At 41.0% G+C, this 16,603-nt stretch overlaps 1 protein-coding gene across 14 annotated transcripts in view; it reads right to left on the bottom strand.

The window, feature by feature from the left end:
- Positions 1-16,603, bottom strand: part of WDR89 (WD repeat domain 89) — a 111,472-nt gene that overhangs the window by 31,796 nt on the left and 63,073 nt on the right. For 2 of the 14 annotated variants that reach the window (XM_074956393.1, XM_074956395.1), the window contains exons 1-2: positions 11,253-11,290; positions 3,353-3,528 (exon numbers count right to left, since the gene is read on the bottom strand). The exons of 1 other annotated variant lie outside the window; for it this stretch is intronic. Coding sequence is in view for 5 of the 13 variants with exons in the window: in XM_074956387.1 (XP_074812488.1) it covers positions 3,353-3,489 (137 nt within the window). In the remaining 8 variants the exon portion in view is untranslated. Of the gene's footprint in view, positions 1-3,352; positions 3,529-4,879; positions 4,986-8,230; positions 8,371-8,828; positions 9,273-11,252; positions 11,298-16,603 lie in introns of those variants that run through there. 11 more of the 14 variants (XM_074956399.1, XM_074956389.1, XM_074956388.1 and 8 more) reach the window with 11 other exon arrangements.

Genomic DNA, 16,603 nt, shown 5'->3' with positions numbered 1-16,603 from the left:
CTGGTAACGTGGCTGACCCTTTGGGGTCAGAAGAACATTTTGTATATGTGAACAGAGTTTAAATAATTTCTTACTGTACTGGACCTATGTGCTGACTGGGAGCCAGAGAACTGGAATGCAATAAAGGGGTCTGTGTGATTTCCTTTTTCAGCTTCTCAATAACCAGTGTGGGGGATCAGGAGCACAATTTGTGACTGGTTGGGGAGTTTAACTTCAGAGTTACCCACCAGTCTTGGGAGTATCTGCTCTCCCTTTTGCAGCCTGCCCTGACCATGGCATTTCCAGTAAGGATTGCCCCAGACACACTGGATCACAGTGTCCATACTTGCTTCTTAGTCTATTCAAAAGGCTGGGCTGAGTTGAAGCAACCAGCTCAAGAATTTCCATGAAATTGCCTTGATTGCTAGAGTTAGGTATTTCATCATGCCGTGAAAAAGCAACACCATGCAGAGCATGGATACCTTTAAGAGTGTTTCAACATGCTGGCAATTTTCAGCTATGGAAGCCTGACAACTGGAAACAAGTTGATCTGCAACACTTTTCGAACTGCTGCTCCTAAGTTTCAAGTAGTTTTGCCATGAAATGAAAACTGCCGTATGCCTGGAACTGAATGGATGTTGTTTTAACCAACTATGAAAATCTTCCCATTTCTTAAAGCTACGCTCAATGAATGTTCTGTTGTTGCATTGTTCTCCTGGTCCAATTGTGCTTTGAGTAGCAAAGTTATGCCATGGAAAGCAAAAAACAGAATCCTCTACAACTGAGTATTCAATAAAGGGGTACAAAGAAAACCAACTACAGTTGAAATGTCAACCTTAGGCTGTATCGGTTGTTCCTCTTTGTGCAATGAAATAAGCTATGGAGATGTTGTTGTTTTTCCTGTCATGAACAGGTAAACTCTGTTTAACAAAACCTTCTATCCCGCTGGTGATGTCAGAGCACACAGGACATCCTGAGATGTGTAGTTGGTAGCCATTGATATATTGGCACAAGGATCATTATCCTGTTTGTTTTTCTGTGTTGAGGGCAGAACAATGCTACTTGAAAATGATCTGTGCAAATGCTTCCTAAAGGATGGTTCTTCACTGTCACAGTTTTCATAGTCAGGGGCCTTTCTTTTAAAAAATGATAAAATATTCCTCTGCTGTGGTGGTAGAGGTGCCATTGTACACGGGAAATTTTTTTTTTTTTTAAATCAGCTTTTAAACATACAAAAATAGTAATAAAATAAAATCTACACTATTCTTATTTTATTTTTATTAAATTAAATATTTAAAGGCAACACAACAATGCCTTTCAATGAGGCAGTGAATACTTGTGCAATAAATGAAAAAGACGTATGAAACACTATGAAGCAAAAATAAAACAGTATTTTTTTCCTTTTTTCTTTCCCCCCAATTACATGGAAGGCTTGGAAATGATTGCTGCTTCCTACTCTGATTTGGTTTATGGTAGCACAAGTGAATCAGATGTTAGTAAGTGTATTAGTGGTGAAGACAAATCATTCTGCAAAATAAAACTGAAGAAACCAAAGGAAAAAATGGTCAGTTAAATCAAACACTATATAAAGCATGACAGCTGTCTGCTTAACACTGTTAGATAACCCTGCTTTAAAAAAAAAAAAAAAGACATCCGCGTATATGCACAGAATTCGACAAGGAACTCTTCCTGGAGGTATGCTTCAGGGAAAAGGATATCACACACTGAAGCAATAACTCTGGCTCTCTTTAACAGACATACACTGTGTTATTGCCATTATCTACTCCAGCGGTTCTCAAACTTCATTGCACAGCGACCCCCTTCTGACAATAAAAATTACTATATAACTCCAAGAGGAGGGACCAAAGCCTGAGCCCACCTGAGCTCCACCACCCCAGACAGGGGGGCAAAAGCTCGAGCCCCACCATCCTGTGTAGCGGATGAGGGAGAGGGGGGCCAAAGCCGAAGCCCAAGGGCTTCAGCTCCAGGCAGGGGGCCTGTAACCTGAGCCCCGCTGTCCAAGGCTGAAGCTGAAGCCTGAGCCCCACTGCCCAGGGCTGAAGCCCCTCAGGCTTTGGCTTCGACCAGAACAGTGGGGCTCAGGCTTCGGCTCTGGGCCTCTGCAAGTCTAACACCATCCCTGACAACCCTATTAAAATGGGGTTGCGACCCACTCTGGGGTCCCGACCCACAGTTTGAGAACCTCCGATTAGTCAATTGTTTTTCACTCCACTAAAAATGTATTTTAACATATGCGATTTAGGTTTTTTTTTTTTCTCTCTCATTAAGAACAGGGATTTATTTTTCTAATTATTTTGTCATTTACATTTACCAGTCACAATCATGTACATGACTCACTAACATTTGACTCCATCATTACTATTAGTATCAGACTTGGAACCATACTTATTTCTTTCAAATTTTAAAGTTATTTTACAGATACAATTAAAAATGCAATTTGAAAATAAGCAACCTTCATCTGCACAGTGTCTAAACTTAGGTATTTCACGAATGTTAATGACACTCATCAATATTAGATAGTTGCTTTATTTTTTTTCTTGAAACTGGCACTGCTAAGGTGAGTACAAGCTAAGTTTACATTCTAGAAGGCTACTACTATTTGATTGTATCACTTTAAATAATGAATGACAAAGCAGAAGATGGTAATAAGCGTAATAATGATAATTACTCCAGCCAGGGCAGGTTAGACATTTTAGAATTCACTACTCAAAGAATTAAATTTAAGCATAAGCATAAGCATCCGATGAAGTGAGATGTAGCTCACGAAAGCTTATGCTCAAATAAATTGGTTAGTCTCTAAGGTGCCACAAGTACTCCTTTTCTTTTTGCGAATACAAACTAACACGACTGTTACTCTGAAACCAAGCATGAGAGAGAAAATTATGAAATACACAGACCTGTAAAAAAACTAACAGAACAGTACTGTAATCCTTAAACTTTGAAAGAATAAAATTACAGAGAATATATATGCATTGCACATTTTGACAGGAAGTACCAAGAACAACAAAACAATCCCCTAAACCAGTTAAAACTATAATAATAATTTTTAAAAATCGCTGGCCTATTATTATGTGTGTGTGTTTTCAGGCTGTCAGGGCAACAAGTGTTTACATTGTAAGAACATGAGTTAGAACATAGGCACATTATGCGTTCAGAGAGTTTTCTTACTTTTACTCTTCATGTAATTCAAATAAACAAGGTATTATGTTATAAAATGAAGCAGACTCTGCCTGAAGCCTGTCTGTGAACTTCAGTGAATATTGAAGTGATGGACTAAAGAATCAACTGAATATTATTTTTTTAATCAAAGAGACCAAATAATGACACACATCGTTGAAAAAAACGTACTTACCAGAAAGGATGGAACGCCATGTCTAAAAAGCAGAATTCTTCCAACCTCCACCAATGCGTATGTAGACACAGGACTGTTTCAACACAAGAAGTGATGCCATGCGTTAATACACTTCCCACTGAAGTGAAGAGCGCCATGAGGTGGTGGCTGTGGATTATGGGATTTGTAGGAACAGGCTGGGAAAATCAGCAAAAAGAATGCGACTGCACAAACATCATATTTTAGATATGTGTATTGTTTGTAAAATTATAATGTGGTATGAAACTTGGGGGAGAGGGGGTAGGTGTCCTCCTGCCCTCCCTAAATAGTGACTTTGCCTGCCTCCCCCACCCCCAAAAACCTGCAAGATTGTCAGGGCAAAATTTGAAAAAGAGAGAATTATTAAATGTCTCTTCTGCAAAGAAAATTCAACTGTCCTCTGCCAAATTTGGAAACTATTTTTACTCACTGAAGTGTGAAGCATAAGGGTTTTAGTCCTGAACTAAGCGTACATCTCAATTCAACCTTAACTGGCGTTCCCACTGATGCCTTCATTACATGCACAAAGAAGATGTCTCAGCACGTCTCATCAATGGAACATGTTATTCCCCAATAAATCCACTTGGTGTCACTAACTGACCATCAGTCGATGAATATTTGAAACACCATCCTCACGAAACTAGAGAATCAGAGCTTTTAAAGAAGTTTAATACAGTAATTTGATAGAAGTAATGCCGAATTATCTAATTATTACAAGAACATGTGAAGAACTACCTTTGGACAGTCATGCAATTCTAATCTCCTCACTATTTTACCAGCACACATTACTGTATTTAGGTAAATGAAAAATTATCTTCTGTTTTTGGCATTACAATGAAGACTTAAATGAAGTTTTAAACATTTCTGAAAAACAGCGTTGCCATCTCACCAAATTTATTGTTTTTCTTAGAGGCTCAATTCTTGGAATCAAGGGATTACATAGAATTTCAGCTTTCATTAAAAAAGTAAGTTTCTGGCCCTCATTGTTGTGACACAAAGCTTGAAAACATGACCCCAGTATACCCTAAAAGTTCAAAAATTGGAATGCAAATAAACAGCACACCATTTTTTTAAAATCTCATGATTTTTATGCTACTCTCATGCTTTTCTGGAGGGCCTGAATCAAGAGTTGTAAACTTTAGAGTTGGCATTATCAAGACAACGATTCCAAATCTGAGGACGGGCGTCGCTATCTCCAAACACAGAAGTCAAGTCACTTGTCACACAACACACACACGTGTTTGCTCTTCAGACATCCAGCAAGTGTCAAAGTCTGCACCACACTCCACAACAGATGTCATGCTGAGACACTACCCCTTCTCAAATTAATATAGCACTAGAATTTTGGGCCCCAACGGAGTTCCCAAAGCATGATGCAATTATGTAACACGCATCCTATCTGTTCAGCTGCTCAACTGATTTTGTCTTAAATCCATTATTCCCCTCTGGGGTTGGTGCATACAGTACACTAACTGAGGAAACTACATAAACTAAAACAAATCCACTTACCTAATACAAGTTTTGAAGAATTTTTATCAGGTTTGCTAGTAATAGACATGGGTTTTTTGAACAAGTGTTAATGCTTTCATAACCCATCTGCTTGTCCTTTCGGATCCTGTGAGAAAATCATAATGCTAATTTCTACTATCTCCATCACTTCCATAACAACAGACATAACCTCATGCTTATTAGATTAGGCTCCCTGATTATCCAAAATCACTAGTAGCTGAACCTGCCTATCTGAGGAACAGCCAACACATCTCCCTGTCTAGAAAACAATTTTCCAATTTTAGTTTATTTGGAGGAGTTATAAATAATGAAGGGGACAAGTGACTGATACAGAGTGATCTGGATTGCTTGGTTAACCGGGCACAAGCAAACAATGTGTTTTAATAGAGTAAATGTATACATCTAGGAACAAAGAGTGCAGGCCATACTTACAGGATGGGGGACTCTATTCTGGGAAGCAATGACTCTGAAAAAGATTTGGGGGTTGTGATGGATAATCAGCTGAACATCAGCTCCAAGTGTGACACTATGGCCAAAAGAGCTGATGCATAAACAGGGGAATTCTGACTAGGAGTAGAGAGGTTATTTTAACTCCGTAGTTGGCACTGGTGAGACCCTGCTGTAAAACTGTGTGCAGTTCAGGACATACAATTCAAAAAGGATGTTTATAAATTGGAGAGGGTTCAGAAAAGAGCCACAAGAATGATTAATGGATTAGAAAACATACCTTATAGAGATATGCTAAATAGATTGAGCTCCTTGAGTCTAACAAAGAAAAGGTTGAGGGGTGACTTGATTAAAATCTACAAATATTTACATGATGAAAAAATATTTAATAATGGGCTCTTCAATCTAGCAGAGAAAGTTATAATACAATCCAATGGCTGGAAGTTGAAGCTAGACAAATTCAGATTGGAAATAAAATGTAAATGTTTAAAGGTGAGAGTAATTAACCATCAGAACAGTTTCCAAAGGATTGTGGTGGATTCTCTGTCACTGCCAATTTTTAAATCAAGAGCGGATGTTTTTCTAAAAAATATACACTAAGAATTATTCTTGGGAAGCTCTATGACCTGTGTTATATAGAAGGTCAGACTGGATGATCATAATGTTCCTTTTGGGCCTTAGAATCTATGACTTTATGAGGTCACTTTGCCAATTTGTTAATTGCTTACCAGTTATAAGGCACTTATTCATTTGTATTTATTAATTCTTGTTGAAAAGCTGTGCAAGAGATTTTGGCAATAACGGACAGATCTGGAAACAAGAAGAGTGTGAGAGTTCTGGCTGTATGGGGGAAGGAGATGGGTGTTCACAATTACAGACACTACAGAAGTATAAAAGAAAACTTTAAGACTTTACATGTCAAAGGAAAGTGCTGCTAAGGCCAAATAAAAAATAAACCATGAATGGTTTCAGCAAATGATGGAGAAGAGGAGCCTTTATTGAACATTTTGTTACAGTATTTTTCTTTAAATTGAATTCTAATTATATGAATAATTCTAGTGTTCGAGTAGTTGAGATCCTACAGTACTTCACTACAGAACCAAGCAGAAGCAACAGCAGATTACAGTAAAATACAATCTAAGTAAAACAAAAAGAAAATATAGATCTTCCCCAAACATTTACAAATAAGAGTTTATTCCAAGTAGTAACTGAACCAAACTCTAAACTATGACTACAGTCATTCAAACAATGATGGCATAGTAATAACCAGACATTGCATAGGATTGTCTAGTTTAGTGCATTTTAATGTCACTGAAAGAGATATTGACGGCATTGGCCAGAACTAAACAAAGCACATGCAGTTCCTAGACAAAATTTTACATGAGCCGAGATCCTCAAATACCTTTGAGGATCTGGGCCACATTGTTTCGACAGCACCGTAGTGCATCCAAGCTATTCCAGTATTCTGTAATTCACGTTTTGAGAAGACTTCAAGTTATGTTTAGTGATGTGGAAAACTGTCCCTGAAGAATTGGTTTTCCTGGTGATCAAACTAATGTCTAAAAAAATGAAAGGCTAGTACATTAAAATGCCATGTCACTTAATTAGCTTCCATGATATTTCTGTTGCAATATAATGTATATATTCCATTATAGGATCCAGTTCATGAAAGCACTTGTGTTTGAGCTCTATTGAGTTCAAATTAAGCAGGTGCTTAAGTGATTTTGTGGATAGCGATGTTTCTTGAATATGGGCCACAAAAATGAACTGCAAGTGCTATATGTTAAAAGTCAAATGACAAAATGAAAATCTAAGATTAAAACTAAATTCTTAAAGATAAATTGCTGACAAGCATTATCTTGTCATTTTATAATCTAACACCCTCTTACTCTGACGATTCATTAGTGTTACTTTCTCTACATCTGACACGTGGAAACAGTAAATGATTAGCTTAATTCAACCTCAACTCAGTTTTTGACACTGGGAGCACAGGATATAAAAAAAGATCAATAACCACCAGAAAACACTCTCCTCCTGAACTTTGAACTGAACTCAGAATTCCTGAGAATCATCATTCCTCCTCATGTGTAGCAAATAGCTGTGAAACAGACTAAGAAAGTATGTCTTTCATCAATCTTTACTGGCTAGGTCACAGAGGACAACAGCCTACTACTGCTACAGTTAGTTAGCTCATGTGGCAAGAGTTCTGTGCTGGGGGTCTAAAGATTGCAATTCTACTCATGACCCATATAGTGGTCAATATGGTTTGTTTTTTTCAGTTTGCTTTCTTTAAAACTTAGGAAATTTGTAATACACATATATTAAAAGAATGTTACGGCTGCAAAATTGAACACGCAAAAGTGAGGAAATGCCAGAATTAAGGTTGCCTGCGCAAAGTTAATTTGGCTCCCTTTTGCTTAGGCATTATGACAGTCTTTAATTACATGATCATACTGTTACAGGGTCCTTTGGAAAGTATGTACTGAGTCAGGAGCTGACTCAGCCCGAGATTCAAATCCCCACCAGTATAAGTTTATTGAGACCAATTAACTGAGCTATGGCTGAGGGGATCATTTCAGAGGGAAGGAACCCTAGCAGCTGGGAATATATAAATTGAGAGGAAGAAAGCTCTGGGGAGAGCAGAAAACCCGAGGAAGGCAACTGGTTGTTGCTAGTCCTGTTCCCATCCCCAGAAGCAAGTGGGGAGATGGCTGGGGGATGGTAAATATATGTAACTAGTACTACAGGGGGTGGCCTGCTTGACCACCACAACAAAACACAATGCTGGTGAAGGATAACTGAAGTGGTGTGACAGACCCCATTTCATTCAATGCACAGGATGGACAGCACTCAGGGAATGAACAGGATTGTATAATGAAAGAGACTTATCTGTAGGACCCCTACCTCATCTATTGCAGAAGTAGGAAGTTATGCAGCAAATGAGGCAGGGGATTATGCAGGAAATGAGGCTGCTTTAACCACCACTCTGAAGAACTGGATTCTATCCCTGCCTCTATCACAGAGTTCCTGTTAGCTGTGAGATTCTGGAAAAGTCACATAAACCAAAATTTTCACAGATGGCCATTAACGGTGTTCCTCATTTTCTGCATACCCAATAGAGATACCTGGGGATTCATTTTCAGAAGTGCTTAGCATTCTCAGCTGCAACTCAATGGGACCTGTGGTCTGAACATATAAAGGCCTATAAAACTTTTATCACCCTTGACAATTTTGGACTTCACTCCCCATGTGTAAAAGGGGATAATAAATACATACCACCTTACTTCCCATGGATATTGTGAAGAAATTAATTCATGTTCGTGAAGCATTATCAGCTACTACATTGATGGGCACCAGAGAAAAGACCATGAGGAAATTAATACTTCTGTATCCAATGCAGAGTTTGAATGTTGCAGTAAATAAGGCATGGGATTATACACTTATTGATTAGGATAAAAAGAAATATTGAATAGCTGCTCTCTTAGGGCACGTCTGCACTTACCTCCAGAGCGATCAATCCAGCAGGGGTTCATTTATCGCGTCTTGTGAAGACGCAATATATCAACTGCCGAGCACTCTCCAGTACTCCACCGGAGCGAGAGGTGCAGGCGGAGTCGACGGGGGAGTGTCAGCAGTCGACTTAACGCAGTGAAGACACTACAATAAGTAGAACTAAGTATGTCGACTTCAGCTACGTTAGTCACATAGCTGAAGTTGTGTAACTCAGATCGATTCCCTCCCCTCTAGCGTAGGCCAGGCCTCAGTGACTACCATCCTTTCTGTGTATTGAATGAGGCAGGAATTCTATGGAAAAATATTATATACTGGTCAGAGATGAGAGGCTGATATGGATTTTTTTTTTTAAAGTCACATATCCAAGTCTAGTGGTAGAGTTATAGATCACTTGGTTTCATATTTTAGAGAAGTATGTGCTGCAGTATGTAGCATGATATGCTACTGCATGTGATTTTATCTAACAGCCAAACAATTATAAAGGACAAATAGCATGCACTATGATGTAGGTGTCTTCAGAGACATACCATCTTCTAACATTTCTCCCATAATTGTTGCCCATTTGTAATAGAAAATGGCTCAAGTGTTCTCATCAAATGGTTTGATGCAGAATGAGAGTTCACTTTGCTGTAAGTCATAACTACTTTTGGGGAATTTTAACTAATCAATACTGCTGAAGGAAAAGCCACTAGCCATTCAACCCTATTCTTTCTAGCAAGGCACTATTGACATGGTTGGAATATTCTATAGCTGGACTGTACAGTCTTTGCCCTCCCCTGCCTCCTGAAATTTCAACCAAATTATTAAAATGTTTAAAATACAGTGTACAGATAACAGAGCTATAGCAGCAAATACCAACAGGACTTCAGGATCTTTACTGGTCTAGATGTAGCCTACTAGGTATTAAGTATAGCATGAACTGATGGAAGGTTGGACTCAGTAGCATGCATCGGAATTCAACTGCAAGTCTCACATCTCAAATATAGCTCTAGTAGAACATGTCCTTTTCATGGCATTCTAAGTTTAATATTATTTCCATAGTGCCTTACGCATCTAGTACACTTTCATAAACAAAAAGACAGTTCTTTCTCTGAAGAGTTTACCATCTGGAAACTGATGATACCCCAGAATCTTTTGGACCATCTCATTTGATGCACTGCTACACTCAGAACAAATGTATCTGAGAAATATTTGTGAAATATTATTTGTATTGCTAAAGAAACTCACTACACATAACTGTGCAAAAAACAGGGACAGACTCTTAAAGGAAGAAATTACAGAAGTAATGGGCCAAGGGGAATAAAATACACCAAAATCTACATTCATATATAGAACAGCATATTTAAGGCCTGTTCTGCCTTTGCTTCATATTGACTTTGTCAGAGCAGTATGATACATATGTATTTACAGCTATAGTGTGTCAAACCATAATCACAATTTTAAAAATAAAAAATTCTCAAAACCCCGTTAACAGCAGTAGGGACTACTCCTTGTACATTCATTTGGAAACTAAAAGTTCACCGGTGCTCAAGGTATTTCTATTTTGTGCCACTTCTGAAATCTGGAACAGAACACCATACAAGAAAGTTTTGATACTGGTGGTACTGTAGAATTAAATCATGCTTTTCTCCCATTTCAATATCTAGGGATCTTGATGATATGAGAGAATAAAAGGAAGCACATTTTTACTGGTGTGATATCAGCAACATGGATGCTATCACAACCAAAGAAATGAGAACCGTTTCAACTTAGTTTGGCAGAAAGATGAGAGGTGAAGATGTTGGTGATCAGCATGGTCTTTCATTTTCAGGGAGTAGCCTCAGCAAGACAGCTCTGAGATTAAATGCATTTCTCAATACCTGCCAGGAATGAAATCTCAAAAAACTGCTATCATACTCTTGTACCAAACAGGATATGGAAGGTACCAAGAGGCTGGCCAGTGTCTATACATATGCGAGAAAATCTTGAGCTTCAATTTGTACATGTTGCAATCAAGATATTTTTCTCATGGGGCGTTCTAGGCAACAACAAAAAGAGTATGCTCTACGCAGAGATGTGTAATATCCGTAATTTACATCTGATGAGAGAACGGAAGCACCCATGACTATTCAACATAAGTCAAGATGTCAGCACAAGCTGGGCACGGTCCAGTGCGCACGCACTCAGCAGTCATTTACTGCTAGGGTCCTGAAACATACTGTACAACCACCCCCACTTCTCCCCCCTTTACACACCCTACCCCAGAACCCCCCCACATACACACAGATCCTGCCCCCCCCCACAGACCCTGCCCCAGAATCCCTCCCCCCAGACAGACCCTGCCCCAGAACCCACAGAGCCTCCCCCAGCCCTGCGCCCTTTGACTCCCCGCAATGGCCCTCCCCCCGAACTAGCCCCCGCTCCTCTCACACACCAGTTCAACTCCCTGCGGCAGCCTCTTCCGCCTCTCCCCCCCACCCACACGCGCGCGCCGGGCCCGGCACGAGGGAATGACGTCACCATGAGCCGCCTGCCTCTCTCCCGGGCCCCGCACAGACATGCGCACGCTGCACGCCTCACCCCAACCCCGTCCGCATCCGCCGCTCACCCGAGCCGGCTGCTGCCCTCAGTCCCGCCCCGCCCAGCCGTCCATTGGCTGTTTTTGCGCTGAGTTTCGGCTTTCACGATTGGGTATCAGCTCGGGAACGCGGGCAGTGGGATTGGTCCGGAAGGAGGCTGGTGGGGGCCGGGGGAGCCTCACTGGGCTGTGGGCGGAGCGGGGTGGCCTGACCCCTCCCCCATAGGCGGGGCGGCCAGGCCCGCAGCGGTCACCCCTCCCCCATAGCGGGGTACCCGGAACGTAGGGGCGACCCCTGTGGGCGCGGGGATTGGCCCTGATGAACCTGCTCCCGGGCTCAGGGGGCGTGCGGGAGCAGCGGAGCTGGGGGCGGTGCTTTGAACAGTCCCAGACCCTGGCCCCCCCGCAGTCACGGGACCCCCAGACAGGCCCATGTACAGACCGGGGTGCAGTGCTAGGCTGTGACAGCGACAGGCCACCCCGTCAACCGAGGGCGCGTTGAGGGTTGCCAGGCGTCCGGTTTTCGACCGGAACGCCTGGTTAAAAAGGGACCCTGGCAGCTCCGGCCAGCACTGCCAGCCGGGCCGTTAAAAGTCCCGTCGGCGGTGCTGCAGGACGAAGGCAGGCTAGTTCCTAGCTGCCCTAGCACTGCAGTGTGCCCCTGAAGTGGCCAACAGATCCAGCTCCTAGGTGGGGCAGCCGCGGGGCTCCGCGCGCTGCTCCCGCCCCAAGCACCAGCTCCGCACTCCAATTGGCTGGGAAACGCAGCCAGTGGGAGCTGGGGTAGGGCGGTGCCTGCAGGCGAGAGCAGCGCAAGGAGCCTCCTGGCGGCCCCTACACGTAGGAGCCGGACGGGGGACATGTCAGCTGCTTCCCAGAGGGCGCCTGGCACAGAGGCTAACAGGGAACCTGCCAGCCCCGCTGCACGCCGCTGGCTGGAGCCGCCACGATCCCTTTTCAACCAGCTGTTCCAGTTGAAAACCGGACACCTGGTCACCCTACTTGCAGGACAGGCGTACATTGCTTTGACCAGCGATGGGCCAAGTCCATCTCATGCAGCCCTGGGCTGCACTACTATGAACAGAGACTGGCCAACCTGTACAGCCCTGACATCCTGTGCTGAGCCAGTGACAGTCCCAAGTTCATCATGGACAGCCCAGGCCTGCGATCATATGAACACAGACAGGCCACAGACCACTAGGTGCGTACAATGCTATGAGTAGTGGCAAGGCACAGGCCACAACGGAAAGCCCAGGCGTGCGGTACTATGAACAATGACACATCACCATGTACAGTTGTGGCATGCAGTGCTGCAAAGTACAGTTACCAGTTTTGGTTGAACGTATTCCTGGAGGTTTCATCACACGACGTAATCTTTAATTAAAGATTAGTTTTTAATTCCTGGAGACTCCAGGACAATCCTGGAGAGTTGGCACCCACACTGCGAACAGTTACAGATCATCTTGTACAGCCCAGCTGTGCAACAATCTATTAACAATGATGGGCCCAAGACCATCCCATACAACCTGTGCATGGGGTGCTCAAAACCGTGATGGGTCACCCTGAACAGCTCAGGCATGCTATGCTGTGAACAGTGACAGGCCATGCTATACAGAACAGGCATTCAGTGCTATGAACAGCGACGGGCCACCCTGTACAGGCCAGGCTATGTGTAGTGACAGGCCACCTGGTACCAGCTAGGCAAGTGGTATTATGAACAATGAAGGGCCATGAGCCACTGTGCATGGGCCAGGTGTGTAAGGCTATGAGCAGTACTAGGCCTGGGCCCTTAACATCCCCCTTTTCCACTGTAGCTACCCCCATGCAGGTTGGTCTCCTTGCCAGCCCCATATACACACTCAACCTTTTTCATGCCCATATGTAACTACATCTGCAGCCATGGAGACCCCTATGGCTGTTGCTGTGCTGTACATTACAGAGAGAAGGGGGGGGGGGGGCGAGGTAATATATTTTACTGGACCAACTTCTATTGGTAAGAGAGACAAGCTTTCAAGCTTACCCTGAGCTCTTCTTCAGGTCCTATACTGGTCCAATAAGATATTACCTCATCCACCTTGTCTCTCTAATATCCTGGGACCAACACTGCTACAACTACACTGCAGTCCCTCAGTCCCACACAACAACAACAGGGACACAAGTCATTCCTGCAGCTCCAAAAGCCCAGGCTCCTGCCACGTGAGCTAAAAGAAGATTCTGCAATATTGCAGTGAAAAGCTTAAAAACACAAACTCTCAACGCTCTAATACCAGAAGACAAATCAAAATAATCCAAAATACATATTTTTTATAACACATGATTTCTAAGGCAACCCCATTATTTTTAGAAGGGTGGAGGTAGGGAGAGCTGCTGATTTTTCAGTGTTTGTAGTTGATAATACAGCAACATTTACAGAGTAGGGCACAGAATCTCTATGAATTAAATTAAGAATTTTAAAAATAGTGGTGCATTTGAATTTCCACTGTTTCATTTGTATCTGATCTAGATTTTAAGTGGGGACTAAGTTTTCCTTTATAGATTTATGGGATCGAGGCAACAGCCAGTGTCAACAAAAATCATAATATGCCAGTAGTGAGCATGGAAACTTAAAATCAGTGGGATTATAGACTTCAGGATTCAGAGATGTAGAAGATCTCATAGGATCAGGATCTACAGCATGTGTGATACATAGAACAGTGCAGGCTTGAGAAATCATAGGGATATTACTTAGGAAATCCAAGTAGGAAGAAGAAAAGGAGTACTTGTGGCACCTTAGAGACTAACCAATTTATCTGAGCATAAGCTTTCGTGAGCTACAGACTAACACGGCTGCTACTCTGAAACCAAGTAGGAAGGTAGGAGCGGAAGGAAAAGGAGAGTACATGGCGGAATGAGAGGAGGTAGTCAGTCTAAGCTTAAGGATAGCTTGAGACAAATATTAATCAAAAAAAAAAATCAAACAGCTGTCGGTCAATATTTCCTACAACTTTTTGTTATTACATTTTTCCAAATGGGGGGTGAGGTTAAATATAAACATTCTAGTAATAAAAAAGTAAAAAAGATAAACCAATTTAAAACTCAGAAAAGCCAGAAGAACAAAAACAGCCTCACATGTACAAATTATATTAGTATAATTAAGTAATTCTCCTTATTTATTTTACAAATACCTAAGCTTATAGAAGTTGAAAGAATTTTTAAAATCAAATTTACCTTTTAGCATTAAAGTTTTTAATTTACATTTTGTTATTTCCCCCAACACAGATTAGTGGAAATGACTAACTTTTGATTTTATAACTTATTTCTAGTCAGTTTCATGTTCTTTTGCAAAAACTGAATGGTGTTAAATACGGGTTACAAATATTGCAAGTGAAAATTTATTTTTAAAATAAAAGTTTGCAGGAGGATTTTTTAACCAGTATAGAAACATTTCCATTAGTTTAGTTGCCACTGCCATTTTTTTTAAACACACGCACACACCCAAAACTTTTGAGTCACATTTGAGCTGACTGTGTAAGTTTTAATGTTTTTCTGAAGTAAAACAAGGTCTTTAGCTAAAGCCAATAATGTGGTCAAGTCACATGGGTAATAACTGTAGAACCACACATAGTAAACACATGACTTGTTCTTCAGTGTCATGACAAGATTTTTTTTTAACAACCCAGGTCACATAGGGCAAGCAGAAGTTGATATCAGAAGGCTAGAGTACTGACATTTCAATTATCTGTCACTGTAAAGCAAAGCTTAATTTTTGATAACTCTGAGAAGCTGCAGGTGGAGATACTTAATGTTAATAAATGTAAACTTTTATTCATGCTGCAGTATGACCATTAATCTACCCATTTCACATTACAGTGCACTTACTTTGTTGTCTGGTTATTCTGGCAGCATTATAATTTGTTTTTATGACTACTAGAGTGCATTCTTATCTAGGAACATCCTGTAATATTGTGAGAAACAGTCAAGTTTCTTTGTAATTCACAACGATGTTGATATCTGTGAACCAAGATTTCAACAGAGATAAATTTATTTCTAAATGGTTTCTTATTAGTGTAGTGTATTTGGTATAGCTTTCTGCATTCATGACAAGTTACAGACAAACATCTTACTTGAGTACAGAAGCCTGCTATGCATGCAGACATCATTATTCGTAGTGACACAGAAGACAGAGTAATTTTTGTTTTTGTATTTTTTGTTCTGTAACAATTGTTTCATGGGTCAGATTTTTTTCTGAGTTGTGCATTTAAAATCTAATTGTATATAATGTATAAACACAGTACGGCCATGATAAAGACCTAAATGGCATGCTTAGTTCTGCAGGGGGTTGGACTAGATGACCTCCTGAGGTCCCTTCCAACCCTGATATTCTAAGATTCTATGATATAACAGCCTTTCAAAATTGCTATGAAAATGTACAAGCTCAAACACAAAATGTACTCTGCTGCCTTTGACTATGATTGATCATGAAATGGTAACGATGTTTCACTAATTTCAGGTGAGCGGGCAAGAGGAATTTGTTCCTAATATAAAAATGCTATGGAAACAGACATATGCTATGGAAACAGAAGGGCCTGCAAATCAAATCTAGGTGGGTGGACTCCTATTAGTCAGTTGGACGCTGCACAGGTGCAAGAGTGCCCACCTTACTCTGATTGCAGGATCAGGGCCTAAGTAATTAATTAGGCAACAACTAGAAGACAGTGAAATCTTGGCTGCATTGAAATTAGTGGCAAAACTGGCAAAATACTCTAAAGTGTATGTATAGATTGCTGGATGACATCATTTTGAAGACTTTAAAACATGCTACATATATTTTGTGTAACAGCAATGAATTTGATGCAGTTTCTATTGTTGCACTATAAATTGTCAGTTTTGAACTGAGAAATATTTTTAGATTAACAACCATCAACAAACTTGCTGGGATGTTTCACAATGCTTTTGGCCATATGCTTAACCAATTCCTCTTCTCATTGTTCCCATTGAAAAAACTGCTTCAAAATCAATTATATCCTCCTACAGTTGCAAAGGTGATATTTAGTACTCCAATCTCATTCTGAAAAGTACTGTATTAGAAAAAAACATTTTCTGAATGTCAGACCTCTGCAGCAGAGTCAATCTAGAACAAAGGTCAATTTCATTTTTATTGCTAGTTAGATTTACTTTTTTTAAAATATATTGTTCAAGCTAGGAATATATGAATTGACGTACTAAAT

The sequence above is a fragment of the Natator depressus genome, chromosome 6 (genome assembly GCF_965152275.1).
Source record: "Natator depressus isolate rNatDep1 chromosome 6, rNatDep2.hap1, whole genome shotgun sequence".
Lineage (NCBI taxonomy): Eukaryota > Metazoa > Chordata > Testudines > Cheloniidae > Natator > Natator depressus.
This window is presented reverse-complemented; position numbering and strand designations above follow the sequence as displayed.